At 46.7% G+C, this 16,320-nt stretch overlaps 1 protein-coding gene across 2 annotated transcripts in view; it reads left to right on the forward strand.

Annotated features, from left to right (window-relative positions):
- The window catches only part of EDRF1 (erythroid differentiation regulatory factor 1), an 86,412-nt gene that overhangs the window by 66,706 nt on the left and 3,386 nt on the right, over positions 1-16,320 (forward strand). For both annotated transcript variants that reach the window (XM_077258362.1, XM_077258361.1), the window contains 4 exons: positions 6,406-6,555; positions 7,242-7,395; positions 9,385-9,500; positions 14,307-14,458. In XM_077258362.1, coding sequence (XP_077114477.1) covers positions 6,406-6,555; positions 7,242-7,395; positions 9,385-9,500; positions 14,307-14,458 — 572 coding nt within the window. The remainder of the gene's footprint in view (positions 1-6,405; positions 6,556-7,241; positions 7,396-9,384; positions 9,501-14,306; positions 14,459-16,320) is intronic.

Raw genomic sequence — 16,320 nt, forward strand, 5'->3', positions numbered from 1 at the left:
TCTCTGTAATAAGCTGGGGTGGGTCTGAGTCTCTTGTAGGGGGCAGGTCTGGGTCTCTTTCTGTAGGAAGCGGGGGTGAGTCTGGGTCTCTGTAGGAAGCGGGGGCGAGTCTGTGTAGGGGGCTTGTTTGGGTTTCTGTAGACAGCGGGGGTGGGACTGGGTCTCTTTGTAGGGGGCGGGTATGAGTCTCTTTGTAGGTGGTGGGTCAGGGTCTCTGTAGGAAGCGGGTCTGGGTCTTTCTTTGTAGGGGGTGGGTCTGGGTCGCTATGTAGAAAGCGGGGGGCGAGTCTGGGTCTCTAGGAAGCTGGTCTGGGTCTCTGCAGGAAGCCGGGGTGAGTCTGGGTCTCTATAGGAAGCGGGGGGCGTGTCTGGGTCTCTAGAAAGCAAGGGCAGGTCTAGGTTTCTTTGTAGGGGGCGGGTCTGGGCCTCTCTGTAGGAAGCGGGGTCTGGGTGTCTATAGGAAGCAGGGTGCGGGTCTGAGTCTCTGTAGGAAGCGAGGGCATGTCTGGGCCTCTGCAGAAGGTGTCTTTGTAGGGGCGGGTCTGGGTCTTTGTAGGAAGCAGGGGTGGGTCTGGCTCTCTGTGTAGGATGCAAGTCTGGGTCTCTGTAGAAAGCGGGGCGGGTCTGGGTCACTGTAGAAAGCGGGGCGGGTCTGGGTCACTGTAGAAAGCGGGGCGGGTCTGGGTCACTGTAGAAAGCGGGGGTGGGTCTGTCTTAGTAGGAAGCGGGGGTGGGTCTGGGTCTCTTTGTAGGGGGCGAGTCTGGGTCTCTCTCTAGGAAGCAGAGGTAAGTCTGGGTCTCTGTGTAGGAAGTGGGGGTGGGTCTGGGTCTTTGTAGGGGGCGGGTCTGGGTCTCTGCAGAAGGTGTCTTTGTAGGGGCGGGTCTGGGTCTTTGTAGGAAGCAGGGGTGGGTGTGGCGCTCTCTGTGTAGGGTGCAAGTCTGGGTCTCTGTAGAAGGCGGGGTGGATCTGGGTCTCTGTAGAAGGCGGGGCGGGTCTGGGTCACTGTAGAAAGCGGGGCGGGTCTGGGTCACTGTAGAAAGCGGGGGCGGGTCTGTCTTAGTAGGAAGCGGGGGTGGGTCTGGGTATCTTTGTAGGGGGCGAGTCTGGGTCTCTCTCTAGGAAGCAGGGGTGGGTCTGGGTCTCTGTGTAGGAAGTGGGGGTGGGTCTGGGTCTTTGTAGGGGGCGGGTCTGGGTCTCTATAGAAAGCGAGGGCTGGTCTGGGTCTCTGTAGGGGGCAGGTCTGGGTCTCTGTAGAAAGCGGGGGCGGGTCTGGGTCTATATGTAGGGGCGGGTCTGGGTCTCTGTAGAAAGCGAGGGTGGGTCTGGGTCTCTCTTTGTAGGGCCGGGTCTGGGTCTCTGTAGAAAACAAGGGTGGGTCTTGGTCTCTCTTTGTAGGGGGCGGGTCTGGGTATCTGTGTAGGGGGCGGGTCTGGGCCTCTCTGTAGGAAGCGGGGTCTGGGTCTCTAGGAAGCGGGGTGCGGGTCTGAGTCTCTGTAGGAAGCGAGGGCGTGTCTGGGCCTCTGCAGAAGGTGTCTGTAGGGGCGGGTCTGGGTCTTTGTAGGAAGCAGGGGTGGGTGTGGCTCTCTCTGTAGGGTGCAAGTCTGGGTCTCTGTAGAAGGCGGGGTGGGTCTGGGTCTCTGTAGAAAGCGGGGTGGGTCTGGGTCACTGTAGAAAGCGGGGCGGGTCTGGGTCACTGTAGAAAGCGGGGGCGGGTCTGAGTAGGAAGCGGGGGGGGTGGGTCTGGGTCTCTTTGTAGGGGGCGAGTCTGGGTCTCTCTGTAGGAAGCAGGGGTGGGTCTGGGTCTCTGTAGGAAGTGGGGGTGGGTCTGAGTCTTTGTAGGGGGCGGGTCTGGGTCTCTGTAGAAAGCGAGGGCTGGTCTGGGTCTCTGTAGGGGGCAGGTCTGGGTCTCTGTAGAAAGCGGGGGCGGGTCTGGGTCTATTTGTAGGGGCGGGTCTGGGTCTCTGTAGAAAGCGAGGGTGGGTCTGGGTCTCTCTTTGTAGGGGGCGGGTCTGGGTCTCTGTAGAAAACGAGGGTGGGTCTTGGTCTCTGTAGGGGGCGGGTCTGGGTCTCTGTAGAAAGCGAGGGCTGGTCTGGGTCTCTCTTTGTAGGGGGCGGGTCTGGGTCTTTCTCAGTAGGAAGCTGAGGCAGGTCTGGGTCTCTTTGTAGGGGCGGGTCTGGGTCTCTTTGTAGGGGCGGGTCTGGGTCTCTGTAGAAAGCGAGGGTGGGTCTGGGTCTCTCTTTGTAGGGGGCAGGTCTGGGTCTCTGTAGAAAGCGAGGTCGGGTCTGGGTCTTTCTCAGTAGGAAGCTGGGGCAGGTCTGGGTCTCTTTGTAGGGGTGGGTCTGGGTCTCTGTAGAAAGCGAGGGTGGGTCTGGGTCTCTCTTTGTAGGGGGCAGGTCTGGGTCTCTAGAAAGCGAGGGCGGGTCTGGGTCTTTCTCAGTAGGAAGCTGGGGCGGATCTGGGTCTCTTTGCAGGGGGCGAGTCTGAGTCTCTCTGTGCGATTCGGGGGTGGGTCTGGGTCTCTGTGCCACTACTTTACCGTCAGGTATACTGCATACAGAGAGACTGTCTTATCACTTTGGGACAGTTGACCAAGCTAAGTGCAGTGCATGCAGGGAAGTGATGAAAAGGACATTCCAGTAACTAGTGCTGTAGGAATGTTGATGAAGAGAATCCGCCCACTGGAAAAAAAAAAACGTAAATGGCAAGTTTGAGATCAGAAGCATTGGTACAATCAATGGACCTATTAATGTGGCATCTGTTTAAAAGCTGTTTTACCTTACTATATGGGATGAGGTCAGCAAGATCATGTCTTTCTACAAGTTGTTTTTGTGAAATAACAGTTGCACTTTAAAGAAATGTCTATCCATGTTTAATAAAGTTTTGTCTTATACAGTACTGTGCAGAAGTTTGAAGTGTGAAAAAAAAAATGCTGGAAAATAATATTTATCAATTAACAAAAATGCAAATTGAATTAAAAAAAGAATCTAAAACAAATCAATATTTGGTGACCGTCCTTTGCTGTCATCACTTATTTCAGGTACACTTGTACACAGTTTATGAAGGAACTTGACAGGGAGGTTCTTCCAAACATCTTGGATAACTAACCACAGATCTTCTGTGGATGTCACTTCTTCTGTCTTCTGTGGGGGCCATATCATCACTACCAGGACTCCTCGTTCTTAATGACTTTGGCTGGATGTTTGGGGTTGTTCTCCGGCTACAGACGCCTCCTGATGGTATTCTATGATGGAAAAGTATCTGCCTGTAATTCTCAGCATTGAGGACATCATTAATCCTGGCCAATCGCCAACTCTGTTTGCTGAAATGCATTCCCAAATTTGCAGGGAACCCCCACTATGCTTCACTGTTTTTTCAAACACTCATTATTGTGCCGCTTGCCAAACTCCGGGACAAAGCTGCCTTCTGTTACAGCCAAATATTTCACATCTTGCCTGATATTTTTCTGTACTTTAGTTCCTATGTTTTTGTGCAAAGTTGAGTTGCTTGGCCTTGTTTCCATGTAGAAGGTATGTTTTCTTTGACACAATTCTTGCATGATTACCACTTCTGGCCAGACGTCTCCAAACAGTAATGGGTGTATATACTTATCCATCATGTAATACCATCAGGGAGCCGTCTGACTCCAAGTTTATTCAACATCATTAAAATGGCCCCAAACATGCATCCAATCTCATTAAGAACGATCTTCAGCGTAAAGAAGAACAAGGAGTCCTTGAAGTGATGATCCGGCCACACACAGCCCTGATCTCACATCATCCAGTCTGTCTGGGATCACATGAAGAGACAGAATGATCTGCACAAGAAGATCTGTGGTCAATTTTCCAAGAAGTTTGTATTAACCGGGAGCATTAACAGAGTGTTCACTGGAAGAATTTCACTGCGGTGAATTTGAATTATGGTGAATTCGCCTCTGCAAAGTGAGACTTTTTCCTCACTGTGTTAGCGGAGGTCTCACTGAGGTCACCGCAGTTGATTTGCCGGGCTGGGAATGTAGCCTCAGTGACCTGCAGTAACCTCGATGAGGTCACCACTGCTCACTGAAGCTGCGCTCGCAGCAGTTCATTCATCAGTGGTTCTCAGCCTGGACGGTCGCATCTTGGCACCTTCCAGATTAAAAACTGTTTATTCCCCAGACATGGATTACGGCATGGGACAGAACATTGGACAGGTGAGGGATATTGTTTTTTTGTTTTTGTTTTATTGCAGGAGACTAGGGATTCAGTGGAATTAGGCGTTAGGTGATTAAAAGTGTGTTTGTTATTTTTAAATAACAAAGGAACAGTGTGGTTTGTATTTATTTCAAATAAGACTTTATTCTGGTTGTGTGTCTATTTACTATATAACTATAGGATTAGTAATGGATAGGTGTCTTATAGATGCCTCTCCGTTAGTAATCCGTGGGTTTGATGTCACCTGACAATACAAAGGTGACGTCAACCCCACGAATATGAACCCCACTTGCCACCGCTACAGGGCAATTGGAAAGAGATGGACCTTTACTGGGCAGCTGCAGGCTGCTATTTTTAGGCTGGGGGAGGGGTCAATATCGTTGGCCCCTTATCAGCCTTAGAATACCAGCCACTTGAGACTGCTTTAGCAAGGCTGGTTGTCAAAAATGGGGGTGACCCCACATAGTTTTTATTAAAAAAAAGCCATTTAAAAAAAAATGTATTTATGTAGAACACAGGTGCTGGCTAATGAATACTCCCAACACCGGCCACCTGCTTTCCCTGTTATTAGCGGCAGTAGGCATAGGCTGATGGGAGCAGTAGTCCCATCAGCCAACACCAGTGACCAGAGGTAAACTTTATACTCACACTGTCATTTTGATATTGTGGCAACCGCGGCTGTCTGACCGGTGGTAACAATTTTACTGCCGATCAGAAGCGGTGTTTGCCGCGCTGTCATGCACATGACCGCATGCACACATTGGATGTTTGGGCCCCCCGTTCGAGTGAATGGGGTCCGGGTACTGTTCTGGTACTCAAACTTTTTTGTAACTGTTCGGCCTAACCCGCTGGACCCGAACATCCAGGGATCCACCTATCTCTACTGATTAAGGCTATGGACAGTTCCCAAATATTGATGTGATTTAGAAAAATAAACTATTAACACTTCTATTATTGAAAGCATTCTACAGCATTTTTTTTCCACACCTGCCTAAACCTTTTGCGCATTAATGTACATGTTCAGCTTCTTCCCGCCATGTGATGTCCTCATATGGTCAGAGCTTGACATTAATTCCAGCGTCCTTACCAGGTTAGTAGTAATCTTTGCTTTATGCCCTCCGTTATTTGCATGAGAAGAAGTGGATTGTGACTGTATCTGAAATCTACATAAAGAGAGTAATTCACTTTTGTGATCTCCCGCTGCTCGGAGCAGCTCGTTCCCTTATGTCCTGATTACGAGGATCATCTCGCTTTTAGTATGCACTGAAATGCCTCAATCAAATGTCTCCCTCATTTCCCAACTTTTTGATTATGTGCTCGAGCACATCCTGCAGATGTGCAGATGGATGCGCGTAATGCATGGTGTGAGGACATCGCCCACTGATCAGTGCCCGTCTACCCCAATAATAACATCTTTGTTCCTGCACATACATGTAGCGGCACTGCGGGGGTCTTCCCTGATCTAACCTCTGTGTATGTGGGCGGCGGGGGCTGCACGAGCAGCTTGTATTCACGATTCCTTGTGGCACGTAGGAGTCAGTCTGTCAGATGACATTAAATTCACCGCTTCATCTTTGATGTGAGCAGAGTGATTTTACACAGTCTATGTAACAGGGAAGTCTGCAGAATTGATGGCGATGTCTTCCTTTCGACTTTTCGACCATATGTTGAATTTGAGAATCTGATTTTTCTGTGCAGATATCACATAATTAATAATTATAATATTAATAATAATAATTAATAATTTTTTTTTTATAAACGTCTGAAAGAAAAAAGCGCACCGCGTGAATGAGATTTTAGAATTCTCGTTCATTTTGCTGCTACTGTAAAAAGCTGCGCACAAAGAAAAGCGTAAAAACACTTTGAACATGGTGTGAATAAGCTCTTAGAGCTTTTTAGCACTTTGCTGTATTGTTGCAGGTTTTCCTTCCGGATTTGGGTACAGAAAATCCCGCCGCTGATTATAGTATCATCAAATTGAACATAATTTTGAGAATTTGATCCACACGCTGTGGATGATTTGCAAAATGATCGACCTACACTGTGAACATTTAATTTCTTTGTATGCAGCAATAGAATTTGCCTAGAATTTTTCTTCGTGTCCGAACAGAGCCTTAGCACAATAATGGTGAGCGGGACGCACCTCAAATTGTTTTTTAAATGTGCAGAACTGCAGTTGCCGCCCCAAACCATTCTGTTCTGTGTTTTCACAGATCGAGAGGGAAGTTACCGAGACCATGATGAAGTCTTTGAAATACTGTGATGTGGACTCCGTGTGTGCCCGACAGCCCTTGTGCCAGTACCGAGCAGCAACCATTCATCATAGGCTCGCCTCCATGTATCACAGCTGCCTGCGCAACCAGGTAGGCGGCTCCGCTTCTTGGCGGAAACAACTAATTCTCATGTTAACGGATTTACTCAGGTGTAAGATGCCATTCGAGACTTGGCACAAGGAGAGCCAAGTAAGTGGGGACTAAGTCAGCCAATGCTCTAGTCCCCGGATGACTTTTTCGAGTTTCGCAGTATTTTCAATTTCCAAGAATTTCCAATATCTGGCTGCAATCATTACAAAACAGATATTCATATAGCACATAACATATTGGTAGGTTAGGAACAAAATGGAAGGAAAAACAAGAAATGAGGGGTGGAGTAAAAAAACCCACAAATACTGAGTAACCAAATAACACAAAAACAATGTTTATTAGAAAATATATTAAAAAAAAATAAAAAAAAATTACAAAACGTGTATATAAGGTCAAATAAGGAGGAATAGAATCGCGGAGGAGGGCTAGCAATAAATTGTATCACCCATGGGAACCCTGTTCATTATATATGTATATAATACATATTGTATAAATCAAGTGAAAAAGGTACAATATGCAAAGGCCTTACTGCTTTCTCAAGGGGAAAGGCACACTCATTTGCATCAGGGCTGTGGCCAGTAATTGTATCTACGTAATTACGATAGATTGGCAGGGATAAAATTAAAGTGTCATGCATTCCTATGTACCGACTCCTGTGAACCTAATAGCTCCTGGTCTTATTGCAGGTGGGCGATGAGCACCTGAGGAAGCAGCATCGGCTCATGGCAGATCTTCATTATAGCAAGGCAGCGAAACTCTTCCAGCTTCTGAAAGACGCTCCATGTGAACTGCTCAGGGTGCAACTAGAGCGAGTGGCCTTTGCTGAATTCCAGATGTCCAGTAAGTGCACGTTTTACCTGTCGAACACTATAGATCCATTACACGGGGTCTTTGGTTTGGTACTGGAGCTCTGCAGGTGAAGTTTTTTCACTTTTTTTTTAATAGGGAGCAAAGGACTAGCAAATGGTTCTCAGCTATCTGATCCCTCAGGATAGGTGATACGAGGGTTTGTTGTGCGCAGACCCCCTAATAATTGTTTGAAGGGGCCTTTTTAGAGCATACAGAAGGAGTTTGTCCCTTTAACCATGGCTATTGGGTTAGGTGAGGTTTCCGGTGTTAGTGTTTGGCAGGTTCCTCTAACGAGGACGATGTGCAGTAAGCAATACGGTGAGTGTCGCGCTCATATTGCGAAATGCGTGACTTGCATGAAAATGACATCTTCTACAAAATCCTTTTTCTCCCCTCACCCACTTTAAGCGCGCTGCCGCCAATGTCTGCGGCGGGTGTCCTGCCAGAGGGCATTATACGAGCAGATGTACAGGCAGCATGTGTGGAACATGCAAACAACGATGCTCATTACGATAAAACCTCCGCACACAGGCGGCTCCTGACCCTGGGAATTAGAAACCCGCAGGCTGAATTTACCCAAAATGTGCAAATCCGATTAATTCAACTGAAAAATTGTTTTGCTGAAAGAGAGGAGTAAAGAAAAGGGGCTTTTCTGCTCAACCGGGTTCACACTTCATGCCAAATAGTGTCAGTAGCGCAGCGCCGGTCTAATCCGCAGAATTGGTGACAGGTCCTGATATGAAATGTGTCTGCTGTGAGATTGGGCTGCGAACACGAACGCCGCGCTAAGTGGATATACAAACACTTGGAAAATGCTGAGGGCTGAAGCTGGAAATACAGATCCTGTTCTAACATGAAGCAGGGACGGCCGGCCACGAGTTAATGGAATCTTGTGTGCCGGTGACCATGCTAATACGTCCTCATGGGTAACCTCTGCGGAGCCTGCTCCTGCGCTCCTACTGTACTGATCCTCCAAATCATGCGAGATCCCTGACCCTCCCTTGCCTCCCCCAACCCCGATCCTTCCTCGCCCCCCAATCCTCCCTCTCATTGCACCAGATTTTAAAGTAGTTCATGATTAGTAGTGCATAATTCTTATAGCCGTTTGACTATTATTTCTCCACCGCCTGGTGGAAGTTCTTTACAGTAGCTTTGTGGCGCCCATTGTGAACAAATTATTATTTATTTTTCTCATGTTCCTGTCCCCATCCTCAGTATTCTCCCTCTGCCCTTTTATTGCTATCTGTCGCTATCTCTACCTTGCACTTGATCGTTCTCTCATTTTTAACCACTTGCTCTTTTTCGCTCACTTTCTGACTCTTGTTTTTTGTCCTCTCTCAAGGTCCCTCGTAACCTTGCTCGCTCCGTGGCTTTCCCACCCTTTGCCGCTTGCACATTGTCTCTGATGTCGTCTTGCCGCCGCCTCTGCTACCCCCTTGCCGCCGCCTCTGCATCCCCCTTGCCGCTGCCTCTGCTACCCCCTTGCCGCCGCCTCTGCTACCCCCTTGCCGCCGCCTCTGCTACCCCCTTGCCGCCGCCTCTGCTACCCCCTTGCCGCCGCCTCTGCCTCCCCCCTTGCCGCCGCCTCTGCTACCCCCTTGCCGCCGCCTCTGCCTCCCCCCTTGCCGCCGCCTCTGCCTCCCCCCTTGCCGCCGCCTCTGCCTCCCCCTTGCCGCCGCCTCTGCCTCCCCCCTTGCCGCCGCCTCTGCCTCCCCCCTTGCCGCCGCCTCTGCCTCCCCCCTTGCCGCCGCCTCTGCCTCCCCCCTTGCCGCCGCCTCTGCCTCCCCCCTTGCCGCCGCCTCTGCTTCCCCTCTTGCCGCCGCCTCTGCATCCCCCTTGCCGCCGCCTCTGCATCCCCCTTGCCTCCGCCTCTGCAACCCCCTTGCCTCCGCCTCTGCATCCCCCTTGCCTGCCCGACTGTTCTGAAAATCCCTTTTTCTTCTAGCTTCTCACTTTGCTCCGTATTGGTAATATCCGCAGGTCAGAGCAGCAGTGCGGGGAAGCTGAAGAGCCTGTACGGAGCTCTGGAGATTATGATGAAAACGCGCTGTGCTTTTGTTGTCCTTCATGCAGAACCAGAGTGTGAAAGTGATCAGGTAAGAAGTTTTGTGAAACCGGAAAAGTGCTGATTGCGGCTTCCTCATCGCATCTAATTAGGACGCCGACTACTAATGTGTCTCATCTGTGCTCCGAATGGGAAACCTTTCCTCCTATTATCATAAATCCCTGCGCTGCTTGTCCACCGACGCTCCAGCTGCCCCAAAGCTGGACTTGTAGGGCAACCCCTTTACCATGCTGCTTGGGGCAAGTAATACATTCATTGCAATAATGTAAATGAAAAATAATAACCCATGAATAAAAGACGCAAAAATTACTAGGGAAAAATGTATGAAATAATGGGAAAAAACTATAGAAATTAATTTAGAAATGACATGAAATATTGAATATATACAGAAATTCTTTTGCAAAAAAATTAAAATACATCAATTATTTAGGGGGGAAAAAAGGAAAATAATGAAACATGCATAAATAATTGCAAAAAAAGAGATGCACTTATAAAAAAGACACAATTTATTAAAAGAAAATTTGTAATTAAGAATAAAAAAATAACAAAATAATGAGACAAAAGCAAAAATAATTTGAATGGTCGAACGAGAAACATGTTAATAGCCGAGTCTTAAAGGGATTGTCCAGGCATAGAATATTGATGGCCTCCCACCAATCAGATAGGTGAAGGTCTGACACCTGGCACTGATCAGTTGGTATTAGCATGGAAGAATGCACAAAGCGGAATAAAGCTTTATTCGTTCGTTTTTTTTTGCAAAAGCCAACTTTTTTTTCACTAGAAAAGAGCCGTGAAGGCTTTTATTAGATCCTACACGGAGCAATTTTTTTAAAAAAAAAACTATGTTCATGTTGACCAGTTATTTCCAGCTCCTACATGCTTTCCAGTAGATGGGGTCCAGGGACAGCTCCGCATTTTCCCAGTAGTTGGGGTAGAGGCCATATGGGGCGTTTATTGCCCATCATGTAGGTATGCGACAGACTGGCGTTCAGCTGCCTCGTACGTGGGCTGTCACCTCCTCGTGGCTCGTCTTCCTCCAGGCATCACCACGTTCTGGACCCAGACAGCAGAGCTGATTCCTTTTAGCACAAGGACAACTGTGTTGATTTTGTGGATGATCTCAAGGGCATTTTTGTCTAAACGATTGTGAAGCTTGTTCCCGGTGACTCCGGCTCTGCTGCATTTACCCGTCGCTGCTGTTCTGCACTTGATCAGCATTTTATTAGCCTCTACAGTGTCTCTGCCTATTTGTCACTTTCCTCTTTGCCTCTGGGAACACGTTCATGAATTTCATTTTGCATCTCCGCAGCCGCGACTTCCTCATCAAGAAAATATACTGTGGGCTCTGTATGGATGAGCAGATGTAGACATACATAGACTTGTATGGAGGAGGAATGCGGATCTGTGCCAGGCCAGCTGTGATGATCGTGACTCCTACATCCTGTTCTCTAGGTGGCAGCACACCTTTCCGTCAAAGTTCCACAAAACTTAAAAACACTATTTGCCTAAAATAGTAAAATGCACTTGATAGACCTTTCTCTTGCTGCTCCACAACCACTTGCAGTCCATGATCATTGGGTCATACCCTGCTGAGGTGGTGCATTCAGCACGCCGAAATAAAAAAATAAGATGTAGCTGCGGACCAAAGGTTGGTGATGACGGGTCACATCAGCAGGGCATGGAGGATGCAATATACAGCCAATATCCCTTTGCTGTGACCTAGATCAGAGATGACACCTTTAGATGCCGCTGTCAATAGAAACCGCTGCATCTAAGGAGTTTGACAGCCGCAGGTCGGCCACAGCATAAACGGTTATGTAAGGGATCAGACAATCGGAGCTTCAAGCTCCCTAATGGGACAAAAGAAAAGTAAAACAAAAAAAATATAGATCAAAAAGTTCAAAAAACTGTAATCTGATTAATTCTGCCCAAACTGCAGGCAGCATGAATCAGTCTGGCTGTAAAATTGCAGGCAGGAATGTTTTTCTTTGAAACGCTCCAGAGTTTCAGAAAAATCAAAATTTGATAGTTCTTTCCGATAGAGAAATCTCTATTCACCTCCGGCGCTGGGAAGAGCCGGCCAGTGGTGGAGCCAAACTAGTCTGTCTGCTCTCTGCTTATGGTCCCCAGCTGGATCTTTAAACTACGGTATATTTTTTCTGAAGCACTCCAACTCCTAAAAGCTTACCAGGCTCTAATTCTGACTGCCCGTGATTTGGGCGGCATGAATCAGATGACCGGTTCCATTTTCTAAAAAAATATATTATAAAATATTTATTTTAAATAATTCAATTAAAAAGAGATATATGGTACTGCCCCAGTCTTAACCCCCAGTAAAAAAAAATATTACTCATTTAGGGTAAGTGGCAGACATTCCAAATATTTCACTGTATGCATTGGGATACAAGAAGTGTGGTTTCTTTTTGCGGAGAGTGACATGCTAAGCATGCCGAGATGAGGAGACTTAAAGCCGCAATGCTCCTCTGGGAAATATGCTAATTGTCTCTTCAGAGAGGAAGAGGCCTAGAACCTTAGTGCCACCTATTGCAAGTAGCAATCCTAACAGTCCATGTCAACCCTTTAACGAGCCTTGTCACATGACTTAGGATAATAGCCAAACCAGAATCTCTATTTGCAGACACTGTGTTTTGGGGTAATGCATCTCGTCAGTGCAAAGTGGAGATCTGATTTGGCTGACTCTCTGAAGAGACAGTTTGCATATTCCCCAGAGGAGCATTGCGGCTTTAAGTCTCCTCATCTCGTCATTCTTAACATGTCACTCTCCGCAAGGAGAAACGACTCCTCTCACACAGCCAAACCAGATCTCATACTTTGCACTGAGGAAGGGCAGTATCCCGAAACACCGTGTCTGCAAATTGAGATTCTGGTTTGGCTTTTATCCTAACTCATGTGACAAGGGTCGTTAAAGGGTTGACATTGACTGTTAGGATTGCTACTTCCAATAGGTGGCACTATAGAATTCGAGTCCTCTTCCTCTCTGAAGGTACTGTATGCATTGCAAATAAGTATATACTCAAGGATGTCTGCAGATTTATCTTCTTCACTACCTTACGATTTTCATTTTTGCACTTTCGTTTTTTCCTCCCCTTCTTTCAAGAGCCATCATTTTTTTTTATTACTCTGTCGCCTCATTGGGGGACACAGGGCCATAGCTGTGTCCCCCAATTAGAGGCTAAGAGAAAGATTTTACGGTGAGTACACAAAAATCTCCTTTACTCTGTCGCCTCATTGGGGGACACGGCTATGGTCCTGTGTCCCCCCAATTAGAGGCTAAGAGAGAGATTTTACAGTGAGTACACAAAAATCTCCTTTTTTCCATCAATATAGCCGTTTGAAATGTGACGGGCGAGTTGTACTTTTGAATGACACCCTTCATTTTGCCATATAGTGTACTGGAAAAAGGGGAAAAAAAATCCAAATCTGCAAAAAAAAAAAAAAAAAAAAAAAAAGGCAATTCCACAATAGCTTTTTGAGTTTTTTATTTACCATGCTCATTATATGGTAAAACTGATTCTCCAGGTGAGTACTAGTATGCAGACACTGAACGTACAGTTTTTTTTTTATTATTCAAGTGGTGAAAAAAAAAATTCTGAAATTTGTAAGAGAAAAAAAAATTTGCTTACGTTGCCATTTTCCGAGACCTGTAGCGTCTCCACTTTTCGTGATCTGTGGCTGGGTAAGGGCTTAGTTTTTGTGCGCCGAGCTGACGTTTTTATTGATGCCATATTATAGTAGATACCATGTCTAGACCGTTTCTTATTGCATTTTATTGCAAAGTTGCAGTGGTAAAAAAAAACATAATTCTGGCATTTTGATTTTTTTCTCATTGTCATTTACCGATCCGATTAATTTACTTTATATTTTAATATTTTGGACATTTCTGAACGCAGCTAAATCAAATATGTATATTATTTTTAAAAAATTGTTTTATTTTCAATGTAGCAAAAGGAAGGTGATTTGACTTTTTGTGGATTTTTTATTTTTTTATTTTTTTTTACTTTTTTTCCTGTCACAATTTTACTGACCTCAAACTTTCCCGTAGGGGACTTGAAGCTGCAATCATCCGGTAGCCTGTGTTATACTATCTCTTATGAATGTCGGCCACTAGCCGGCGTTCACAGGAGATTCACAATGACAGGCACAGGGTCTTCTGCAGACCCCCAGATGTCATGACAACCCATTGGCACCCCGCGATCACGTGACAGGGGCACCGATGGGTGGGATTTGTGACTCCCGGCCGGCACGTGTTAAATCCTGCTAGCGGTGATTGACAGCTGGATTTAATAGGTTGATAGCCACGGGCAGAGCACCGCTCTACCTGCGGCTGTTAAAGGCACATGACAGCTGATGAAATCAGCCATCAAGTGTGAGGAAAGATGCGGGCTCAGCGCCTGAGCCTGCATCAAAGGCAGGGATATGGCCAATGACATAAATATACGTCACATGTTGTTGTTTTTTGTGCAGTGTAGGAATGAGATTTAGTTTAATCTCAGCCACAGTGCTGGTACAGTATTAAGCTGAGGATCTTACCTAAGCAAATCAATACAAATGTAAAAAAAATTACAATAGCTGGGCTGATATGGAAAAAATAAACCACTAATCTCCTACAATCCATCGGTGTTTCTTCTGCTGTCGCATTGTGCTTTACATTCTGTCCTAGGGAATCCACTAGCGTAGAATGGCCCGGGAATGTATTACATTAATAAGCCCATCTGCCGCCCATTGATATTCACCATCAGCCGAGTGTTGAGAAAGGGCAGTCAGTCTGGAGAACAACCTGCCTCCTTATGCATCTATACGTCCTTCTCCTGCACAGGCTCCGGATGAAGGGAAAGAGCTGGCCGCCGCCGACTCCCCGGGTAACCTCCGGATGGAAGAAGTTGTGAAACTTGTGAATATTTTCGAGTCTCGGTTGTCTTTCGTCCTTTTACAATTTGTAAAGCTTTTGTCTTCAAAGAAGAAGAGCAGGTAAGTGGTGAATGCCAGCCCGAGGTACTTATAAGTTAAGTTTGCCGATGGCCTGCGGTGGTAATGATGGCGATGGACGGGAACCCAAACATCAGACTGACTTTTCACACACGAGGCGTAAACCACAGTATGTTGGAGTAAAATGCATCAAATTTGTTAGAAGGCGCTTGGGTCTTAAAATATATAGCATTTTATTTGGGTGTTGGCGCAGCAGGAATTAAAGTCTTAAATTGAGCCCTACAATTTGCACCGATTTCTGGCAAAATTGTAGCAAATGCTAAGCAACTTTCCAAATGGTCTTCATTAAAACGTTTGTTATTTTACTGCTGTAGAGCGTCTCTAAATGCCTTTCCCAGGCTGAGTGCTCTGCAAAAATGTTACAAGTCCGTCCCCTGTCCTGCTCATGGCTGACATCTCTGTGCTCTCCCCCATCACTTTTTGCGCAGTGGTAGTCATAACTGTAGGGAGGAGGTTGTACGCAGATCTCTCTATTGAGACTGGAGAAAGCATGTACAGTAACTGGGAGGGCAGAGAAAACTGGCTGTGAAAAAAAAAAAAAAAGATAACGTGCAGGATATGAGTTAGTGAAGGCAAGCAGTACCCTGGATACGTGCACAGCTCACATTCAGCCTATATTACAGGGAGAGACACTCCCAGTAATCTGAAACTTGCCGCAAACTGTATTTCAGTGGTGTGAAAATTAATAAATATTTCAGACTGCAATTTTATTAACTAAACGTAACCCCTTTTTTTCCCATATGAAAGGTGTCCATCTGGTCGAGGTAACCTTCTAACGCAATGTTCAAGTACCCCCAAATCCCATAAACCACCATAACTGCAGCACATTTACAGTAACCTCCGGCGTTCGATCCAAGTCGTCTCCTGTATGAACAAGATTTAAAAGCTCATTAGCCGGGTTTAAGCTGTGCCTATAAAGCACGCGGGCACGAGTTATCCACAAGATGGCAATAGTCGCACGCCATATTTCACCCAGCCCCGCGCCGCATCCTAAAGACATGCTTGTTTAGTGTAATTGTCCAAAACTGGTAATTGTTTCTGCTCTCTGGTGTCATGATATTTCATCAGCTTAAGGCGCAATATAAGGAAACCTGCACGTCGTTATCTCTTTTATATACACTGTATTTGCTGCCAGGATCACTAATCTGCAGAGGTAAATTAGTTTTATGTATGGGGCGCTGTCATCAATTCTAAGCGGCTCGCTCCTTGCTGTCAAGGCGCACGGAGGAATAGATCAGGGGCAGCAGCAGGAAACCTTCAGATTCATACATAACCATTGTGTAACACTGAAGCCCCCCATACGTCACGTGTTATCTGACTGGTGATCGCTCCCACCTAGAGCATAGGGTGTTTATAATGTTAGATCAATTCCTGGGGAAAAAGGGGGCAATCGTCACACTTGGATGGAGGAAAAAAAGAAGAGGGAAAAAAAGCAAGCCCTAGACAATAGAGCAACTACCAGGAAAAAAAAAAGAAAGGGATTAAGGACGTGAAGTTGTCGGAAAGTGTAAAGGTACCGTCACATTAAGCGACGCTGCAGCGATCTAGACAACGATGCCGATCGCTGCAGCGTCGCTGTTTGATCGCTGGAGAGCTGTCACACAGACAGCTCTCCAGCAACCAACGATCCCGAAGTCCCCGGGTAACCAGGGTTAACATCGGGTTACTAAGTGCAGGGCCGCGCTTAGTAACCCGATGTTTACCCTGGTTACCAGTGTAAAAGTAAAAAAAAAACACTACATACTTACATTCCTGTCGCGTCCCTCGCCTTCAGCTTCCCTGCACTGTATAAGCGCTGGCCGGACAGCAGAGCGGTGACGTCACCGCTGTGCTCTGCTGTACGG

Source organism: Ranitomeya variabilis, chromosome 4, assembly GCF_051348905.1.
Source record: "Ranitomeya variabilis isolate aRanVar5 chromosome 4, aRanVar5.hap1, whole genome shotgun sequence".
In the NCBI taxonomy this organism is placed as follows: Eukaryota; Metazoa; Chordata; class Amphibia; order Anura; family Dendrobatidae; genus Ranitomeya; species Ranitomeya variabilis.